At 34.2% G+C, this 21,201-nt stretch overlaps 1 protein-coding gene across 1 annotated transcript in view; it reads left to right on the top strand.

Moving 5' to 3' along the window:
* Positions 1-11,429: 11,429 nt before the first annotated feature.
* LOC111397836 (allantoate deiminase 1-like) overlaps positions 11,430-21,201 on the top strand; it is a gene marked incomplete at its 5' end in the record, with an annotated part of 14,116 nt that continues 4,344 nt past the window's right edge. Inside the window, 1 exon segment of the mRNA XM_023024810.1 lies at positions 11,430-11,700. Within this exon segment, the coding sequence (XP_022880578.1) occupies positions 11,430-11,700 (271 nt within the window).

The following is a 21,201-nucleotide window of genomic DNA, read 5'->3' as shown; positions in this document are numbered from 1 at the left end:
TTGAATGGTACTTATAGTATGTTAGGAGTTTTGGACAAAATATGGTTGAATTGGGCCAATAAAAGAGTCCAAAAACATAAAAACGTGTTCTCCCGCATATCTGGCACCTCGGTGCCAAATATGGGCGCTATGACACCACCTATTCTGTTAATTTTCAGTCATACGAGCGCTGCGGCGCCCAAGATGGTCGCTACGGCGCTCGGTTCGATCGAAATGACAGACTGCACATCTTTCAGTGTTTTTAGCATAACTTTTGCATCCGATATTCAATTGAGGTGATTCAATATGCATTGAAAAGCTAACTCAAAGGGTTACAACTTTGCTTCAGGCATCATTCATCAACTTGATCGTTTGCTATGATAAAAATGAGTCTCAATATGAGGCTGAAACTCTAAGGCATAACTTTTCGATTGGAAATTGATTTGTGATCATATTTTGACTAAATTTGATATCTTTGACATCTTTTTTCATCCAATTGACTCATAGCACTCTCAAATCTTCATTGCAAGGTTCAACACAACTTTTCAATATTTACACTTTAGTCCCCAAACTTTGGATCTCTTACAATTTGGCCATTTTCTCCAATTTCGCCAACTTTTGCTTATTTCTTTCAATTTCATCAACCTACATCACAACATCAAAACATACATTAAAAAGCTCTAAAACACTCTTAAGAGTAGTAAAATAACAAATTTGGTGGCATAAATATCATGAATGTAGAGCACTCATCAAATACCCCAAAACTTAATATTTTGCTTGTTCTCGAGCAAACACAAAGTAAAGAGAATAACAAACAAACACACAAACTCAATTAAAACCTACAGAATCACGTAAGAACAATTTTTTTGCTAGATATCTTGCTTTTATAGCCCAGAATTAAAAACATAGCATTGATGTCATGAATCACGTCAAAGTTATAATGCACAAGTTGAATTCTTACATATTCAATGCAAAACAGGTGTGTGTGTGTGTGTGTGTGTGTGTGTGTGTGTGAAGAGTTAAGTGCAATGCTATACAATAATAAGTTGATTCAATTCCCAACCTTAAAAGTCAAATATTTCCTTATTTCGTTCGTGGGATTCACACACCCCCAAACTTGTTTTCTTTTCTCTTCCTAATGGTGTAATCTAAGGTGGATTTTCAATACTAGTTCTTGCACCGCTCAAGTTTGGTTAGATTTTACTAATTGTAGTTCAACTTATCAATAAATGAGGATTCTCCTTATTTTTTATTGCTTCAATCTCCCAGAATCAACCGAGTTACTTAACCCCTTGTCAAAAGCCTAATCATCTCAAACAAGTGTTTAAGGCTTAATCAATGCATTTGATATCCATTTTTTGATATAAATTTATTATTTAATCATCTTTTGTGCGGACGTCTCTCCATTAAACTTTCTAAATGACCCCTGTAGCGAGCTTTAGGTCGATAACTCCTAAATCAGATGACTATAGGGCATCAGGTTTTAAACCCTTGTAGGCTTAATCACTCGAGTCATAAAAGCTACGAAGAAACGATTCACAATGAGATTATTATGATTGTCCTCATTGGGATCTTTTTTTGTGTGTGTAGTGATTAATGCAATCACCCAATTTTCATCCTATTAGTCTCAGACAATCTACACAAAAATTAGCACACACGGAATCCACATTTATCTCCAAGTTTCCCTACAACAGTGCAATCATCCAAACATCCTATATTTGGTTTAAGGGTATAATAATGTTTTATGGTTGTTTGGGTTTAGCATCTAAGTTCTCTAATCTAACATATAAACGTGAATCAACCCACTCATGTACAACACTACAATCAATTCACGTGCAAAAATAATTTTCGTTTCACACGAATAAGCAAAAATCTAACTCAAGCACATAATTTATTCATAATTCATAAATCAACACATGTTCTCAATTATACAAATCAATATCGGCAAGGCTATCTAACTCACACAAGCATGCAAAACACAATTTTTTTTAAACAGTGCACACTAATAAGAAAATTAAAAAAAAAAAAGCACACAAATCACACAAAATAATAAAAAAAAATATGTAGGAAATTAGAAAATTTATGATACACCCCCAAACTTAAACTAAATATTGTTCCCGATGTTAAATTAAACAAAAAGGAGAAAAACTTCCCTGAATTGTCTGAATTGCCAATGATAGTCTGGCGCTATGATGTTGGACTTGATTGATGCTTTTTCTAGTTTCTCCCCCAAATTTGATATTTATTCAGTTACTCTTCGTCAATTGGTTTGATTGTTCCATGACGTCAAGTTTTGAAAATTCAAAATGTAGATATTAAATTCATGAAACAAGTGTTACTTAGCTCGAACATCTAATAACCAACTTGACTGCTCAAAGACCTATGGGAGACGAGGTAGGGCTGATGAATTCCTAAATAAAAAAAAATGAAATGAAATAAACTCTTCTATAATTTAAAAGAAATAAAATAAAATAAGTGAAAAGGTAAGAACGCTTGGGTTGCCTCCTAAGAAGCGCTTCTTTATAGTTACTAGCTTGACTCAACCGCAACGCCTACGGTGGATTCTCAGGTGACACATTTCTTTTGTTTCTGAACTTTATCTTTGGCTTTGTATTCTCTTTCATTCTAAGATGGTGAAAAAACTTAGGCTGTTTTGACCTTGGTATGGCCTTCAAGACCTCTTTTGATTTGATAATGTTTGGAGGTTTCAAAGGCCTATCTACATAGCTCTTTTTTTGTCAGGTGGGTCAACTTCTTGAGGTAAGATGAAATCCACTGTTTTCTTCATTCCTGAGTCATTACCTTTAGTAGATGCATTCCTTGCTGAGTAACTGATTACCATGTATTGCACTAACGGATCATAAAATAATTTCCTTTTTCTCTGTTTCCTACAATAACTTCAGCTGATTGGATTATTTTGCAAGTGTCGATTTTTTCTTTTTCTGGGGATTTCTTTTCTTGATGGATGTTGAAAGTTACTTGCTCTTCATTAACTCGTAGTATCAACTTCCCTTCTTACACATCAATCAATGCTCTTCCAGTAGCCAGGAAAGGTCAGCCAAGAATCAACGGTACTTTCTCATCTTCCTCCATGTCCAATATCACAAAGTCCACCGGAAAGATGAACTTATCAACCTTCACCAACACATCTTCAATAATGTCTTTGGGATATGTGATTGATTTGTTTGCTCGTTACAAGGTAAGGGTTGTGGGATTCACTTCTCCAAGACCTAGCTTTTTGAACACTGATAAGGGCATCAAGTTTTATGCTAGCTTCAAGGTCACATAGTGCCCTATCAAATAAGATACCACCAATCTTGCACAGGATATTGAAGGTGCCCGGATCTTTTAATTTGTGAGGGAACTTCTTCTGAGGTATGGCACTACACTCCTCTGTCAGCTTAACAATCTCGAATTCCTCCAACTTTCTCTTCTTTGACATCACTTCCTTTAAGAACTTGGCATTTAGGCCAAGGCTTCGGCAAAGGAAATGTTGATGTGAATTTTCTTGAAGACCTCCAGAAACTTTGCGAATTTTTCATCAAACTCTTTCTTCAAATACCTCTGCAGGAATGGTAGTGGGGGCTTCAAGATAGGTGGCTTGTCCGGAAATAAAATTGAGTAAGGCTTATAAATCTTCTTTGTTGCCTCTGCCTCAGTTTTCTGCCCTTCAGTCTGCTTTTCCCTTGCAAGTATGGGATCCGATGTAGGTACCCCAACCTATCTAAACTTGTGTTCTTCAACTGCTTTACTACTTCTTAGGATAATAGCATTGTAGTGTTCCCATGCATTAACCTCTGTGTCACTAGGAAATTGTCCTTTTTGTTGAGACTGTATTGCAGTTGCTATCTGACCAATCTATACCTCCAAATTCTTCACTGTAGCCCCTAAGTTGGTCATATGTGTCTTAATGTTGTCAAGTCTTGCCTCATCTTTGTTGAACTTCGATCTGGTCTCCGAAATGAAGGTTCTTAAAATATCTTCCAGTGATGGCTTTGGCTCAAACGCTTGATTATTAAACCCCCGTTAGTAGTTGTTTCCTGAGTAGTTTCCCTTTTGATTGAAGTTCCGATCGTTCACATACTGAAGTTTTTTATTCTCCCTTTCAACTTTCTGGTATGCAGTGGATGTAGCCATAATAGATTCTGATTTCTTTTGCGATCCATGTGAAGTCAATGCAGCTATTTGATTAGCGAGAGATGACATTTGAGCTGTAAGGGCGGTAATAGGATCCACTTCATAAAAGCCAACAACTTTCTTTGCACTTGAACGCTCACTCGGCCATTGATAGCTATTAGTAGCTATCTCATCCAATAATGCATAAGCTTCATTTGGAGTTTTGGATAATAATGCATCCCCTGCTGCAGAATCTACCACTATTCGTGTCTGACCATTCAAATCATTGTAGAGGGTTTGTATCTGCAACCAATCCGGGTAACCATGCTGAGGACATCTTTTGAATATATCTTATATCTCTCCCATGCCTCGTAGAATAGTTCAAAGTCTGACTGTCGAAACTCCCCAATTTCACTCCGTAATTGTGCTGCCTTCGAAGGTGGAAAGAATTTTGTAAGAAATTTCTGCGCTAACCCCTCCCAAGTTGTGATGGATCCATATGGCAATGATTGGAACCATGCCTTGGCTTTGTCTCTTAGGGAAGAGGAAAATAGACAGAGTCAGATTGCATCTTTAGTAACGCCATTCATTTTCACTGTACCACAGATCTCCAGAATGGACCCCAAATAAGCATTTGGGTCTTCTATTGGAGCTCCTCCAAACTGATTTTGCTGCACCATGTGTATAAGTCCTGGCTTCAATTCAAAGTTGTTAGCAGCAATAGTTGGGCGTGCAATACCAGAGTAATTTTCATTGACAACTGGTCTGATGTAGTCCCTTATAGCTCGTTGTTATTCTAATTGTTCTGATTTACTATTGGTAGATCTTGTTCGGCCATTACTTCACGGTTGCGTCTCTAAATGCCCCTTAGAAATCTGAAGGTTCGTTTTGGTTCAGGATCAACATGTAGTAGTCCAACGCTTCTCGATCTTCGTATAAACCTGAAACAGGCGTCGCAAAATAATTTAAAAAGAAAAAATCTAAATTAAAATAGAAATTACTTGGTAATAAGATTAGCAAAAATTAAATTCCACAATCCCCGGCAACGACGCGAAAAGCTTGCCACGCTTTTTATGCAACGTGGTTTAACCGTAAGTGTACGATGTCAAATTTTGTAATATAGCATTGAAGTAAAAGTGTCGAATCCACAGGGATTGTATTTAATTTTCACTAAGCACTATAATTATGCAATTTCTACTTTATTTAGATGAATGTATGATTGAATTGATGTTTTATGAATGAACGACTTAAACTAAACTAACGTGATTGGATGTGACAAATTTGGGGAATACAAATTATCAAATGAGAAGGCCTATGGATTGATTTCACTTAACTTTCAATTATGATTCAACGAATACAAATTATTCCAATTAATTTTCTCATATTTAAAAGTAAGAATCCTGATATATTTCTAATCCCCTCTATCGAGCACCGATTATAAATTAACCCTAGATCCCAATTCTAACATTTCTGTTCAAAATTGAAAATCAAGAATTTAATAAAGATCCGATTCTTTTATGAAGTAAGCCTCACAGATTTATACTTTCTCTCAAAAACTATAAATTATATGTTGTATCACTCTTATGATCACTCCTAAATTTCCACTCTCTTGAGCGTCGAAATTGACTAGCATCAAATCATTCAATTGTTGATCAGACAATTGAAAGTATTAAATCATGATACAATTAAATATATGCGGGAAAATCAAAGAAATAATTATAAAATCATCAAACCTTAATCTTGATTCGGCTATATCAAACCCCTAGATAATCTGTTTAGTTCATGATGTAATAAATGAAAATCATACAAATTATAATAAACAATATAAGGAAAATGATAGAAAAAACTAGTCTTTTTGGTAGATTTTCAATCTTCTTCCTTGATGTTTTTCCTCCTTCCTTTTGATGTTTTCAATTTTTTTTCCTTTCAAATTGTGTTGTTGAATTCTTCAATCTTGCCCTCCTTCAATTCTTGTGTTTTTTCTTCCTCCTTGAAAATAGGGTTTTTGAATGGTACTTATAGTATGTTAGGGGTGTTAGACGAAATAGGGTTGAATTGGGCCAATAAAAGAGTCCAAAAACATAAAAACGCATTCTCTCGCATATCTGGCACCTCGGTGCCAAATATGGGCACTACGGCACCGCCTATTCTGTTAATTTTCAGTCATATGGGCGCTGCGGCGCCCAAGATGGGCGCTACGGCGCTCAGTTCGATCGAAATGGCAGACTGCACATCTTTCAGTGTTTTTAGCATAGCTTTTGCATCCGATGTCCAATTGAGGTGATTTAAGATGCATTGGAAAGCCAACTCAAAGGGATACAACTTTGCTTCAGGCATCATTCATCAAATTGATCGTTTACTATGATAAAAATGGGTCTCAATATGAGGCTGAAACTCCAAAGCATAACTTTTCGGTTGGAAATTAATTTGTGATCATATTTTGACTAAATTTGATCCCTTTGATATCTTTTTTCATCCAATTGACTCATAGCACTCTCGGATTTTCATTGCAAGGTTCAACACAACTTTTCAATATTTACATTTTAGTCCCCAAACTTTGGATCTCTTACAATTTGGCTATTTTCTCCAATTTCGCCAACTTTTGCTTATTTCTTTCAATTTCATCAACCTACATCACAACATCAAAACACACATTAAAAAGCTCTAAACACTCTCAAGAGTAGCAAAATAACAAATTATGTGGCATAAATATCATGAGTGTAGAGCACTCATTAGATATGATGAGTCATATTTCTCAACCACACACATTCTCGTCCTGCTTTATGAATTGCAATAATTTCAGAATAATTTGAGGATATTATTTTCAAGGGTTGTTTCACAGATCTCCATGATATAGTCATTCCTCCACGTGTAAATACATAACATGTTTGTGATTTAGCTATATGTGGGTTAGATAGATAACCTGCATCTGCATATCCCACTAAAGCAAATCCCGACTTTTGAGAATAAAATGGTCCCAAATCAATGGTACTCTTTAGGTAACGAAAAATATGTTTAACACCATTCTAATGTCTTTGAGTTGGTGTAAAGCTATATCTTGTAAGGAGATTTACAGAAAAAATTATGTCGAGTTGAGTGCAATTTGTAAGATAAGTTAATGCTCCAATTGCACTAAGATATGGTACTTCAGGACCAATAACATTTTTCTCCATCTTCAAGTGGACGAAATTGATCATTTTTTTATATCAAGTGATCGAACAACCATAGGTGATACCAATGGATGTGCATTATAAAAATGTTTTAAAACTTTTTCTGTATACGTGGATTGATGAACAAATAATCCATTTGTGAAATGTTCAATCTGTAATCCGAGATAAAATTTGATTTTTCCCAAATCTTTAATCTCAAATTCGTTTTTCAAATAATTAGCAATTTTGTTGAGCTCTTCAGGAATTTCAATTAAATTTAAATCATCAATATAAACTACCACAATTACGAATCCAATATCTGTTTTTTTATGAAAATACATGGATAGACATCGTCGTTATTATAACCCTCCTTCATCAAATATTCGCTAAGACGATTATACCAAATGCATCCGGATTATTTCAATCCATATAATGATCTTTACAATTTAATTGAAAAACATAGTTCTCGATCATGTATCACTTGTTCCTGATACCATAAGTCTTTCAGGGACTTTCATATATATATATCAAGTGAACCATACAAATATGCAGTTACTACATCCATAAGGCGCATATTAAACTTTTGTAACACAATCAAACTAATTAAGAATATAAAAGTGATAGTGTCTATTACAGGAGAATATGTTTCATCGTAATCAATTCTTGGTCTTTGTGAAAAATCTCGAGCTATTAGTCAGGCTTTGTACATTGTAATTTCATTATTTTCATTTCTCTTTCGTACAAAAACCCATTTGTATCCAACATGGATTACATTTTCAGGTGTTCGAACTACATGTCCAAATACTTTTCGTTTCTCTAAGGAATTCAATTCCGCCTGTATGACTTCTTTCCATTTTGGCCAATCATTTCTATTTTGACACTCTTTAACTGATTGTGGTTCATGATTCTCATTTTGCATAATATCAAGAGTCACATTAAATGCGAAATTATTGTCTATAACAACATTATTTCGTTCCCATAATTTATGAGATGATATATAATTTATCGAAATCTCATTATCTTCAATATTTGATTGATCAATCTTTTCTAATGTTATTTCTTCCGAAATTTTTGACTGGTTTTTCTCATGCACCTTTCTTTTTCAAGGTACAGAGTCTTTTGAACCAACCGGTCGACCATGCTTATACCATATTTGAAATTCATTTACCACAGCAAATTGTCATGCAGGGACATCAATTTTTGTTGGAATATTTTCGGTTGGAATATATGACTTTGTCATTTCTTTTGTGTCAACAAATATATCAGATACTTGATTTGCAATTCTTTGCAAATGAATAATTTTTTCAATCCCTTAGTTATTCTTTTCAAAGAACATGTGGATCTTTCTCGGTGATATATTCAATTTTCAGTCCATCGTGAAGATGATGTTGAAGGAATATGAGTGTTTTTGTACGATCAGGGATTCTTTGTTTTCTTCTTTTATTATCTCTCCCAAATCTTTTGAGGCAATATAAATGTCAGCATCAAGTATCCATGATAGATAGTTTTGTCAGAGATGTCAAGTGCAGCAAACGCAAGTCTTGTGATATTTGCCATTTGATTAACTACAAAATAAAGCGAGAGAAAATAAAATAAAATTTGTTTCGAAAAATATGATTTGACATCACATAATAGTTAATCATGATATAAATTATGTGTTTTCCTTCAGAAATAAACACTAAAATAATATATTTTTCGAAACATATGCTACTTCAAGAGCATTTTGTATTTTATTATTATTTCTTCAAGGTCAATACGTCAATATTCTTCTGGATATATTGAAAAATATAATTTATGCTCTTTAGGAGCAAAGAATATTCTTCAAAAATATTAATTATAATATTGTGTTATTTCAAGAGCAACAACATGATAAATTATTAATTCAAAAAGAGCATCTAAAATATTTAATCAAGTTAAAGACAAAAAAAATATTAATAATCATAATAAATATGAATTTATTTGATTTCATCATTTATTAATATAAACATGATACATTTACACTTACAATTAATTTTATATTGACTTTGAATCTATTATATTGACTAATACGAACAGTTGCATGATTATAGGATTCTAAATTTATTTAAAATTTCAACAGTTGCACTCAACATATAAAAACCATACATGAACATTATACCGTTACACATAAATTGAGGGCACGTCTTTCGGTACACCATTCACTGAAATTGACAACATAATTGCAAGAAATAGAGTTAGAGGTGTTTGAACCACATTACTTTGGTAATAATGCATTCTTAAATAATGTATTGATGAGAAATGTGTGGTTAAAAAATAAGGAAAAATTTTTGATCTGCGTATAATATTATTTTATTGAAAAATGTGTGGTTAAAATAATGTCAAATTACTGTTTAAAAATGTATTTTTTTTAAATAATGTGACTCAAACAGACCCTTAATTGTGGTGGCACAATTGCACGGAAATGGACAACTCAAAAGGCGTGGGAATCATTAGAGAAAAAAACTTATTAAAAGTAGGGAGAACAAAGCAGTCGCCTTGTATGTAGAAAAAATTCACATATCACCAAATTAATTTCGGTACATGTGATAGATAATTATGTTTAAAACATATTACTACCTTCACTAAATTTTGAAGAATTAAGATTTTGTGCTGATAACGTGTTGTGAAAAGAGAAGAGAACAAAGAGAAGTTAATAGACTGTGTATGTTTTATTAAGACTCAAAGTCCTGTATTTATATGGCAGAATTAGAGATACAACAATAATTATTTTTAGGGTTGCAGGGCTATAATTGTAGTTCACCTCTAAACCTTAATAAACTTACATTTTACAACACATTTTGCAATAATATTTTTATAAAAATGTGTGATTAAAAAAGAAGAAAATTTTATGAGTTTACGTATAATATTATTTTATTGAAGGATTTATCATTGAAAAAAAGGGGAGAAAAATACATTTTGATATTAATGGAGTCTAAACAGGGACAAAATGTCTTACCCTATCATTTGTCCGTACAGACATTCATTTTTTAATTTATTTTAGTTACATTTTTATATATTTAGCCCTTGTTTGACAACATTATTTGGTAAAATAGAATTTTAAATAGTGATTTTTTGAAAAATGTGTGGTTAAAAAAAAAAAAATTTAGAATTTACGTGCAAAATTTTTTTTTTTGTAAATGTATGGTTGAAAATGAATACATAGAAAAAAATAGTTTTGAAATAATGATTGTTAAACAAAGACTTAAATTTAGATCGTATTTAAAATAATAAAATAAATTGAATAAATAACACAAGATGGCAAAAGTTGTTCAAACAGGGCGACAAACATGATGTGGCGCCATTTGTTCGAAAAGGGCCAATGTGGCCTTGTTCATCTAACAAAACCCACACAAGATATTTTAATGACAGTTTCATTGCCATCTCTATCCCTGAAAAAAAAAAAAACAAAGCTCCTCGCTTATAGGGATCGCTACATCACCCCCTGTTTGAACAGGGTCAATGTGACCTTATTCATCTAGCAAAATCCAGACAATTTAATGACAAAATCATTGTCATCTCTATCCCTAAAATAAACAAAAAAATCCACTCAAAATATTTTTATGATGATCCCACATGTGTACCATTGGCACACCCAACAACCAACCCTTAGACATTTACAGAGAACCTTTCCCTAACTATAGTCATAACAACTTAAAGAGTAGCCCAAAAAAGGGAAATTCACAGATACGGTAGACTCGCCAAGAGCAATAAAATCCAAAGTGCTCTAGCCAGAACCATGAGAAGGGGGAAAGATTAGACCTTAAAAGACTGGATTTTAAGTTGGCTTGGTTGATGGAAACAATGTTGGGCGTGCAGTGCTTGAATTTAGACCGAACCAAACTCATATTTGTTTGAGATGCTCTCAAGCACGTAGGCCAAAAGATCCCCATGTCAAAGGGGTGTAATCCATTAAATACATTGAAAGCTTACAAATAAAATCATTCATATTTTAATGACAATTTAGTTGCCATCTCTATCCCCGGAAGAAACAAAAAATGTACCATCCATACTTTTATCATTATTGAAGTCTTGTGAGTCTTGTCAATTGTCACACACATGCACAACAATGCGATCTTCGAAGAGAAAAGAAAAGTTTAATGGGCCTCACACTGCGCGCCCTAGAGCCAACTCTCGGGAGTCGGGAGCATCAACCTCTAGCCGCCATGACTACAACCTTACTGGCTTGTTACTAGAAACTGCCGTACCAGGACGCTCACTGGCGTAGCCTGGTGGTTTGCTTGCATCTTTTTCCTGTATATCTATCTATCTATAATAAAAGCTTGCTTTTCATGGCGTCTTCTTCTCCACATCACATATTTTTCAATCATTATAATACCATGCCCACGGGCCACAAATGCTTTCGCCTTGTTAACCTTATCTTTAGTCATCAATGTCCTCACCCTGCCACTAACCTCGGCTTCCACAAACACATTTACTGGTAATTGTCTTATTACGTCAATGTGTGGATTAAAGAATTTTTTAGATTTTCTTTGGTTCCCCGTTTAGAATTCCTCTAGCAAATGTGACTGTGTGAGCCTTCCTTGTTGCAGTTGATTTTAATTCAAGAAAGGAGATAGGGTTGCTTTTGTTTGTTCAGTTTCAAGAAAATGTTTTTATTGATTAGAAAGGTTCTTATTGTAAGTGTTATGCCCTAAATCGATTCGATTTAGGTTGTAAACGCTTTTAATATATTTAATGTATTTAATTTTGGCGAGATCTATTATTTATTTAAATTAATTTCGTGATAAATAATATTAAATAATAGAATCCGAAAATTCAAGTTTAAGTGATTTGTTAATGACAAGAAGTTGTGATTGTGAGATACAAATTACATATAATTGGATCTTGAATAAACCGTGGTCGTAAGCAATAACGAGATACGGATATCGTTAATACAGTTAGACCATCACGTGTGGTATTTCTTACTTGTGAAGTAAGTAGCTGATCTCACTAGTTAAAGTGTGGTGACACTTAAATGAACACGTGGATGTTTTGTTATAGAACAAAATATTGGAGACCCGTTAAGAGATTCCACATGGATAACTATCTGAGTGTTAGTGGTTAGTCTCTAACGTTCGGTAATGAAATTGGTCCTATAACTTGAGGTCATCATAGTACCTTATATGAGGACAGTCATATTTTGACGGTGTTGGATGTTGCTCTGCCAAGGGCCGCTAATACGACATCGTTCGGGTATGTCAAGAACCATATGAAGGTTGTGAATGATCAATAGAGGATTCGTCACTCTTAGATAGTAAGAGGTTGTGATCTACATTTCGTTCAATTAAGTCAATAATGAAATCCTTGGCCAAAGTGTACATATAAGTCGAAAAAGAGTTTTCGACTCATATTGACTTAATAGAAGAATGAAAGATATGATTGATAAACAAGATTGACACACTTCCATATCTCGTAGTTGATCGGATCATATTGACGAAGGGATTATAATTTCATGGTAAACAAACAGTTTTGGTTTTGTCATACCACGTGACATTTCCCGTCACATGTGTTGCCCTGATACATTGTTAGATATCAATTTGGGACGACGAGTGTGAATCTGTGATAAATTAAAATAGTGTTTAATTTATCAGTTTTGATTAGATCAAAATAATATTTCACGTCGTTAGGTATCGTGGTCGAGAACCTAATAGGTCGTACACAAAAGAGAATTGATAGGTTGCAAATTCCCAATTGATTAATTTAACAATCGTTGGATAAATTAATTAATTAGATTTGTTATTTATATTTTCGAATTAATTAATTGGATCGATTAATTCACGGACCGGGTTTAATTAAATGGACTAATTAAACAATGGACCGGACCGGGTCGAGCCTGTTTGAGTTTATATAAATATATGACTAGGGTTTAAAATCCATAAGATTTTCATTATTCTTGTTGGCACAAGAGAGAAAACCCTAGCAGTTGCAGTCTATTCTCTGTGTGGATTTCATTAGAGCCTGGACAATTGGACAGCTGTGGGAGACAGATTCAAGCTGCTGGAAAGGAATAACGCGAAGGAATTTGCAAATTAAAGAAAAAATATATTTCTTATCACAGTTTTTATCTAAATACAAAGCTGAATCCTGAATGGGAATTGAAATTTGTTAAATTTCGTTGTGCATGTTTAAGTAAATTCCCAACAGTGGTATCAGAGCCAACTTTGTATTTGTTAGGAACTGTTTTACGTGTTGATTAAATTAAATGTTGGTTTAATTATGTTCATCCCTAAATCTAGCAAATATAGTTTTAATTTTTTTTCTCTTCAGAATCTGTTCTTGAAAAAAAAACAAAAATTTGGGTTGAGGCAAGCGGCTCACCGTGCGGCAAGCGCTGCTGCAGCGTGAGGGCGCCGCTAGTTGTCTCCAGCACTGGCGCCGCCACTGGAGGAAAAAAAAATTTAGGGTTTGGTGGTGAAGACGGGGGCCTCTGTTGCAAATAATGTAATTAGGGGTCCCTAGTTGCAATTACGAAAATGGGGTCAATTTGCAATTTTAAAATGAGGGACCTGTTCTGCAAATTTTTAGTTTGGAAGGGTCTGCTGTTAATTTCCAATTTGGGTCAAATTTGTAAATTGTCAAAAAAGTTTTGATTTTGAATTTTTAATTGTTTTAAAAATGAGTTTTTAATTGGGTTTGACCCATACCCTAATTTTGACCCAGAATTAAAATTTATTTAAAATTTGATGACTTTTATATTTTTGTTAAAATTAGATTTTAACTTAAATATTTAGTTTTGACCCTTAATTGAATTTTATTTTGTTTGGGAAGTTTGTCCTAAATTAAAATATTAATTCAATTTTATTAGAGTTGGACTCTAATATTATATTAATTAAAATTTGTTTTCAATTAGTACCACTTCCCAATGCAAATTAAAACTTAGAGTATGACTCTAATTTAATAATTAATTAAAATTCGATTTTGATTAAATTACTTCGTCCAATAGTTATGGAATTAGAGTTGGACTCTAATTCGGGATTTAGTTAAAATTTGATTTTAATTAAATAGGCCCGTCGATTAAATTAATTAATCAATATGATTAATTAATTGTTTAATTATCTCGATCCCAAAATTTTTGAATTAGTTTTGACGACTATAATTGCTAGATTTATGAGACATTGCATATAATATTAGATATTATACATAGGAAATATTTATGTGATGAATTTTTATGGATGATTATGGACTCGAACATATGGATGTGTTGAATGGTTGATTTACTTCCTATTGTTGTTTGGACCTGCGAGTCCGTTTTTATTATTGTTGTTGTGAGCCTGCGAGCTCTTTATTATATTGGACCTACGAGTCCATTATTATTGTTATTATTATGGGCCTACGAGTTCGATTTCTTTTAGGTCTGTGTGCCAACTAGTATAGGATACGTGTTGCAAGTTCGGCTAATTGGAAGCGCAAGAAAAGGTGGACACTATGGAGATGGTGTATTGGTATTGATCCAATGCTATACCCCTTAGGAATTGACCGACTAGTTTTCCCTTTGACTCGGGAAAACTAGATAGAACAAGTCCATAATCATCCATACTATTACTTATATATATATATTTATTCGCATAGTAGATGTATGTTTAAATATATGTATATATATAATTATTTGATGAGACCATTGCATGTTAAATTCCTCATTAAAAATATTAAATTAGTATTATTTGTCTTCCATCATTATAGTGAAAAACGAGAATCCTAAATCGACCTTAGCTTGTTGAGTACACTCAAGGCTGGTCTATTAGGGATATGTTTGACACTATGAAATATTTGATATTTCTGAATGATGGGTTTGACTTAACTAAAATTTATCTTTTGTTGAGTACACTCAAGGAGATAAGTTTTAGAGGCATGTTAGGCTAACACATAAGATGTGTGAAGACAAAAGAGTTGTCAGCTTAATGATCTAAGAGTTGTATGGAGATACAATTGATAATAATATCCACCCAAATGTTTTATTAGGATTTGTTGAGTACACTCAAGATCTCGATACAACGAATGGGATCCCAGCCCACTAGGAATCAAGTGTGGATTCAAATAATTCATGTATGAGGGTCATGAATTTGTTTTAAACAGTGAGAGCACGTTTAATTAAAGTCCATATTGAATTTATGCATATGCATTATAATACATATTAATTCTATGTTTTTCGTCATTTACAGTTCTTTGAATCATGAGTAATAATATGAATTTGAGAGGCATACTGGATGCCAACAGACTGGCCGGACCAAATTTTCTCGATTGGCATCGCAATTTTAGAATCGTTCTCAAGCATGAGAAAATTGGATATGTCCTTGAGCAGTCCTTTCCAGTGGTGCCTACTGAAAATTCTACTTAGGAAGAGGTGGCTGCTTAGAATAAAAACAGTGATGACGATAACACTGCAGCATGTGTGATGCTTGCAGCTATGTCACCAGAGTTGCAGAAGCAACATGAGGGTATGGATGCTTACACTATGGTTTTTCATTTCAAGGAGTTGTATGATGAACAATCACGTGTGGAGAGGTATGAGACCTCTAAACAACTATACCGGTGCAAAATGGTAGAGGGATCATCAGTCAGTGCTCATGTGCTGAAGATGATTGGTTTCATTGAAAAACTGAGTTCACTGGGTTTTATCATTGATCATGAACTAAGTATTAACTTGGTTCTGCAATCGTTGTCAGATAATTATTCACAGTTCATTATGCACTTTAATATGAATAAGATCGAATGCACACTCTTTGAGTTGCTTAGTATGCTTAAAACTATGAAGTCCAATGTCAAGGCTAGTATTGGGCATGTCTTAGCTATTCATTCCTCCAAGAGAACTAAGAGGAAAATCAAAGGAAGTTTTAAGAAAACATCCAAAAAGGCTAAGGGCAATAACAAAGCAGTCAAAGCAGGCAAAGACAATACCAAATCTGATGACCCATGCTATTACTATGGAGTGAAAGGTCATTGGAAGAGGAACTACAAGGCTAACCTCGCAAGCTTGAAGGGAAAGAAGTCTTCTGAAACTTTTACTTCAAGTATTTTTGTTATCGAGGTTAATATGTCTATTTCATTAGTTTCTTGGGTATTAGATATCGGATGTGGATCTCATATTTGTATAAATATGCAGGGACTAAAGAGAAGTAGACCACTGCAGAAAAGAGAAGTTGACCTGCGCGTGGGAAATGGAGCAAGAGTTGCTGCATTAGCTGTAGGGACATACTTCTTACCACTGCTTTCAGGCTTAGTATTAGAATTAGAAAATTGTTATTTTGGTCCCCCCATTACTAAAAACATTATTTCTATTTTGTGTTTGAACATGAATAATTTTTCAATTAATGTTAAGACTAATCGTTGTTCGTTTTATAAAGATGAGATCTTTTATGGTTGTGGTGTATTGCAAAATGGAATTTATATTCTTGATAGTGAGTCGTCTATTATGAATATAGAAAATAAAAGGCATAAAAGTGATAATCTAAATAATACATACCTCTGGCATTGCAGATTGTGTCATATTAACGATAAACGCATTTCCAAGTTACATAAAGATGGATACTTGGGGTCAACTGATTTTGAATCATTTGACAAATGCGAGTCGTGTCTGTTAAGCAAAATGACCAAGTTCCCTTTTACTGGAAAAGGAGAAAGAACCACAGAACTGCTGGGACTAATACATACTAATGTATGTGGACCCATGTCAATAACTGCCAGAGGTGGTTTTTCTTACTTCATCACATTCACTGATGATCATTCTAGATATGGTTATGTGTATCTGATGAAATTCAAGCATGAAGCACTTGAAAAGTTCAAGGAATTCAAACTTGAAGTAGAGAAACAAACTGGTAAAAGTATACTCACGCTGAGATCATATCGAGGTAGAGAATATTTAAAGGGAGAATTTTTAAATTATCTTAAAGAGAATGTGATTCTCTCGCAGTGGACTCCGCCATATACACCGCAACATAATGGTGTATCTGGATGGAGAAATCGCACTTTGTTAGACATGGTGCGATCTATGATAAGCCATACAAACATCCCAAAATCATTTTAGGGTCATGCACTAATTGCTGCATGCTACACACTTAATCGTGTCCCATCTAAATCGATCGACAAAACTCCATACAAGCTATGGAGAGGAAAAAGACCAAACTTATCTCATATGAAAGTTTGGGGCTGTGATACTTATGTAAAGCGAAATGAATCAGATAAGCTTGAGGCTAAATCTGACAAATGTGTATTTGTGGGATATCCAAAAGAGACAATTGGATATCAGTTTTATAATCCCGTTGAGAAGAAGGTGTTCATCTCAAGCCATGCCATATTCCTAGAGAAAGAGTTTATTCTAGGAGAGGGTAGTGGGAGCAAACTAGAACTTGAAGAAGTTCAAGAATCCACAGATACTGTTGACCAATTAGATGAACCTGAGTCTGATCCTACACCTGTTGATGGACAGACTCTTGATCAGGATGTAGAGAACCCTGAGGACACTCCAGCTCAGCGTAAATCAAGTAGGATCATTCGACCTCCCAGAAGGTAAGAATTCACGATTACTAATTAAGTATTATTAGTCGAGAATGATGAACCTACAAATTACGCAGAAGTAAAGTCAAGTGTTGACTCGAAGAGATGGTAAGATGCCATGGAATCCTAAATGAACTCAATGAATGAGAATAATGTTTGGACCTTGGTCGACCTTCCAGGTGGGATAAAACCGATAGGTTGTAAATGGGTTTACAAGAAAAAGGTCGATGTGGATGGAAACGTCCATACATACAAAGCAAGGCTAGTAGCGAAGGGTTACACACAAAGATAAGATGTTGACTTTGATGAAACCTTTTCGCCTGTAGCCATGCTAAAGTCCATTCGGATTTTGCTTGCAATAGTTGCATACCATGATTATGAGATATGACCAATAGATGTCAAAACTGCTTTCCTTAATGAAAACTTATAAGAGGAGGTGTACATGACACAGCCTGAAAGTTTTGAATCCAAAGGAGCCAATAAAGTATGTAAGCTAAATCGATCCATTTATGGATTAAAGCAAGCCTCTAGGAACTGGAATCTTCGTTTTGATGAAACAATCAAAATGTTTGATTTTATCAAAAATAAAGATGAACCATGTGTTTATAAGAAAACAAGTGGGAGCGCGGTTGTATTCCTGATAATATATGTTGATGACATATTATTAATGGGAAACAACATCCCAATGCTTCAATCGGTAAAATTATGGTTGTCAAAGAGTTTCTCCATGAAAGATATGGGAGAAGCAGCGTTTATCTTGGGAATCAAGATCTATAGAGATAGATCTAAAAGATTACTAGGCCTATCCCAATCTTCGTACATAGATAAAATCTTGAGAAGATTTAATATGGAAGAGTCTAAAAGAGGATTATGTCCCATGTCGCATGGGATTTACCTCTCAAAAGATATGTATCTTAAAACACATGATGAAAGGAGTCGCATGAATAAGATTCCTTATGCTTCGGCGATAGGATCTATCATGTATGCGATGCTATGTACAAGACCAGATATTTCATATGCTCTAAGTGTTACGAGCAGGTTTCAAGCAAACCCTGGTGAGAAACACTGGATAGCGGTTAAGAACATTCTTAAGTACTTGAGAAGGACTAAAGATGTGTTCTTGATCTATGGAGGAAATGAACTGAAAATTCATGGGTATACTGATGCCAGCTTTCAAACTGACAAAGATGATAGCAAGTCTCAGTCAGGATATATGTTTACTCTCAACAATTGAGCGGTTAGTTGGAAAAGTTCCAAACAGGAGACAACCGCTGATTCAACAATAGAAGCCGAGTACATAGCTGCTTCTGAAGCAGCGAAAGAAGCTGTCTGGATCAAGAAATTCATTAATGAACTTGGAGTCGTTCCTAGCATTGTTGATCCCATACCTTTGTATTGTGATAACAATGGAACCATCGCGCAAGCGAAGGAACCGAGATCTCATCAACGATCCAAACATGTGTTAATGCGATATCATCTCATCAGGAAGATTATACAAAGAAATGACGTAACGATAGAGCGAGTTCCCATAGATGACAATATTGCAGATCCACTGACAAATTCGTTGTCACAACAGAAACATGATCGTCATGTGGATACTTATGGTATTAGACACGTAAGTGATTAGATCTAGTGCAAGTGAGAGTTTGTAAGTGTTATGCCCTAGATCCAATCGATTTAGATTGTAAACGCTTTTAATATGTTTAATGCATTTAATTTTGGCGAGATCTATTATTTATTTAAATTAATTTCGTAATAAATAATATTAAATAATAGAATCCGAAGATCCAAGTTTAAGTGATTTGTTAATGACAAGAAGTTGTGATTGTGAGATACAAATTACATATAATTGGATTTTGAATAAATCGTGGTCGTAAGCAATAACGAGATACGGATATCGTTAATACAGTTAGACCATCACGTGTGGCATTTCTTACTTGTGAAGTAAGTAGCTGATCTCACTAGTTAAAGTGTGGTGACACTTAAATGAACACGTGGATATTTTGTTATAGAACAAAACATTGGAGACCCGCTAAGAGATTCCACATGGATAACTATCTGAGTGTCAATGGTTAATCTCTAACGTTCGGTAATAAAATTGGTCCTGCAGCTTGAGGTCATCATAGTACCTTATATGAGGACAGTCATATTTTGACGGTATTGGATGTTGCTCTGCCAAGGGCCACTAATACAACATCGTTCGGGTATGTCAAGAACCATATGAAAGTTGTGAATGATCAATAGAGGATTCGTCACTCTTAGATAGTAAGAGGTTGTGATCTGCATTTTGTTCAATTAAGTCAATAACGAAATCCTTGGCCAAGATGTATATGTAAGTCGAAAAGGAGTTTTCGACTCATATTGACTTAATAGAAGAATGAAAGATATGATCGATAAACGAGATTGACACACTTCCATATCTCGTAGTTGATCGGATCATATTGACGAAGGGATTATAATTTCATGGTAAACGAACAGTTTTGATTTTGTCATACCACGTGACATTTTTCGTCACGTGTGTTGCCCTGATACATTGTTAGATATCAATCTGGGACGACGAGTGTGAATCTGCGATAAATTAAAAGAGTATTTAATTTATCAGTTTTGATTAGATCAAAATAATATTTCACGTCGTTAGGCATCGTGGTCGAGAACCTAATGGGTCGCACACAAAAGAGAATTGATAGGTTGCAAATTTTCAATTGATTAATTTAACAATCGTTGGATAAATTAATTAATTGGATTTGTTATTTATATTCCCGAATTAATTAATTGGATTGATTAATTATCGGATCGGGTTTAATTAAATGGATTAATTAAACAATGGACCGGACTGGGCCGAGCCCGTTTGGGTTTATATAAATACATGACTAGGGTTTGAGATCCATAAGATTTTCATTATTCTTGTTGGCACAAGAGAGAAAACCCTAGCAGTTGCAGTCTATTCTCTGTGTAGATTTCATTGGAGGCTGGACAATTGGACAACTGTAGAAGGTAGATTCAAGCTGCTGGAAAGGAATAACGCGAAGGAGTTTGCAAATTAAAGAAAAGGTATATTTCTTATCACAATTTTTATTTAAATACAAAACTGAATCCTGAATGGAAATTGAAATTTGTTAAATTCTGCTGTGCATGTTTAAGTAAATTCTCAACACTTATGTCTATATTTGGCAATCTTAGAATTCTTGACTGCTGCTAACAATTACTGCCTGTAGTATTGGTTAGTAATTTCATCCCCTGAAGTAGTCTTGATTGGGAATAATACTGACTCCTCCGAACTATTTTTTATATATTGTACTTATCATTTGCCATTTCACTGAATGGATGGATGCATTCGAAAAATTGCAATTTTATCGGAAAGTAATGTGATTGTCTATTTAAACTATGCGTCTATTTAAACTATGCATTTAATTCAGTGAACCTTTCTGTATCAGTTTCAAAAGTAATT

Source organism: Olea europaea, chromosome 7, assembly GCF_002742605.1.
Source record: "Olea europaea var. sylvestris chromosome 7, O_europaea_v1, whole genome shotgun sequence".
Lineage (NCBI taxonomy): Eukaryota > Viridiplantae > Streptophyta > Magnoliopsida > Lamiales > Oleaceae > Olea > Olea europaea.
The sequence above is the reverse complement of the archived record's forward strand: the minus strand, read 5'-3'. Positions and strand labels throughout refer to the sequence as shown.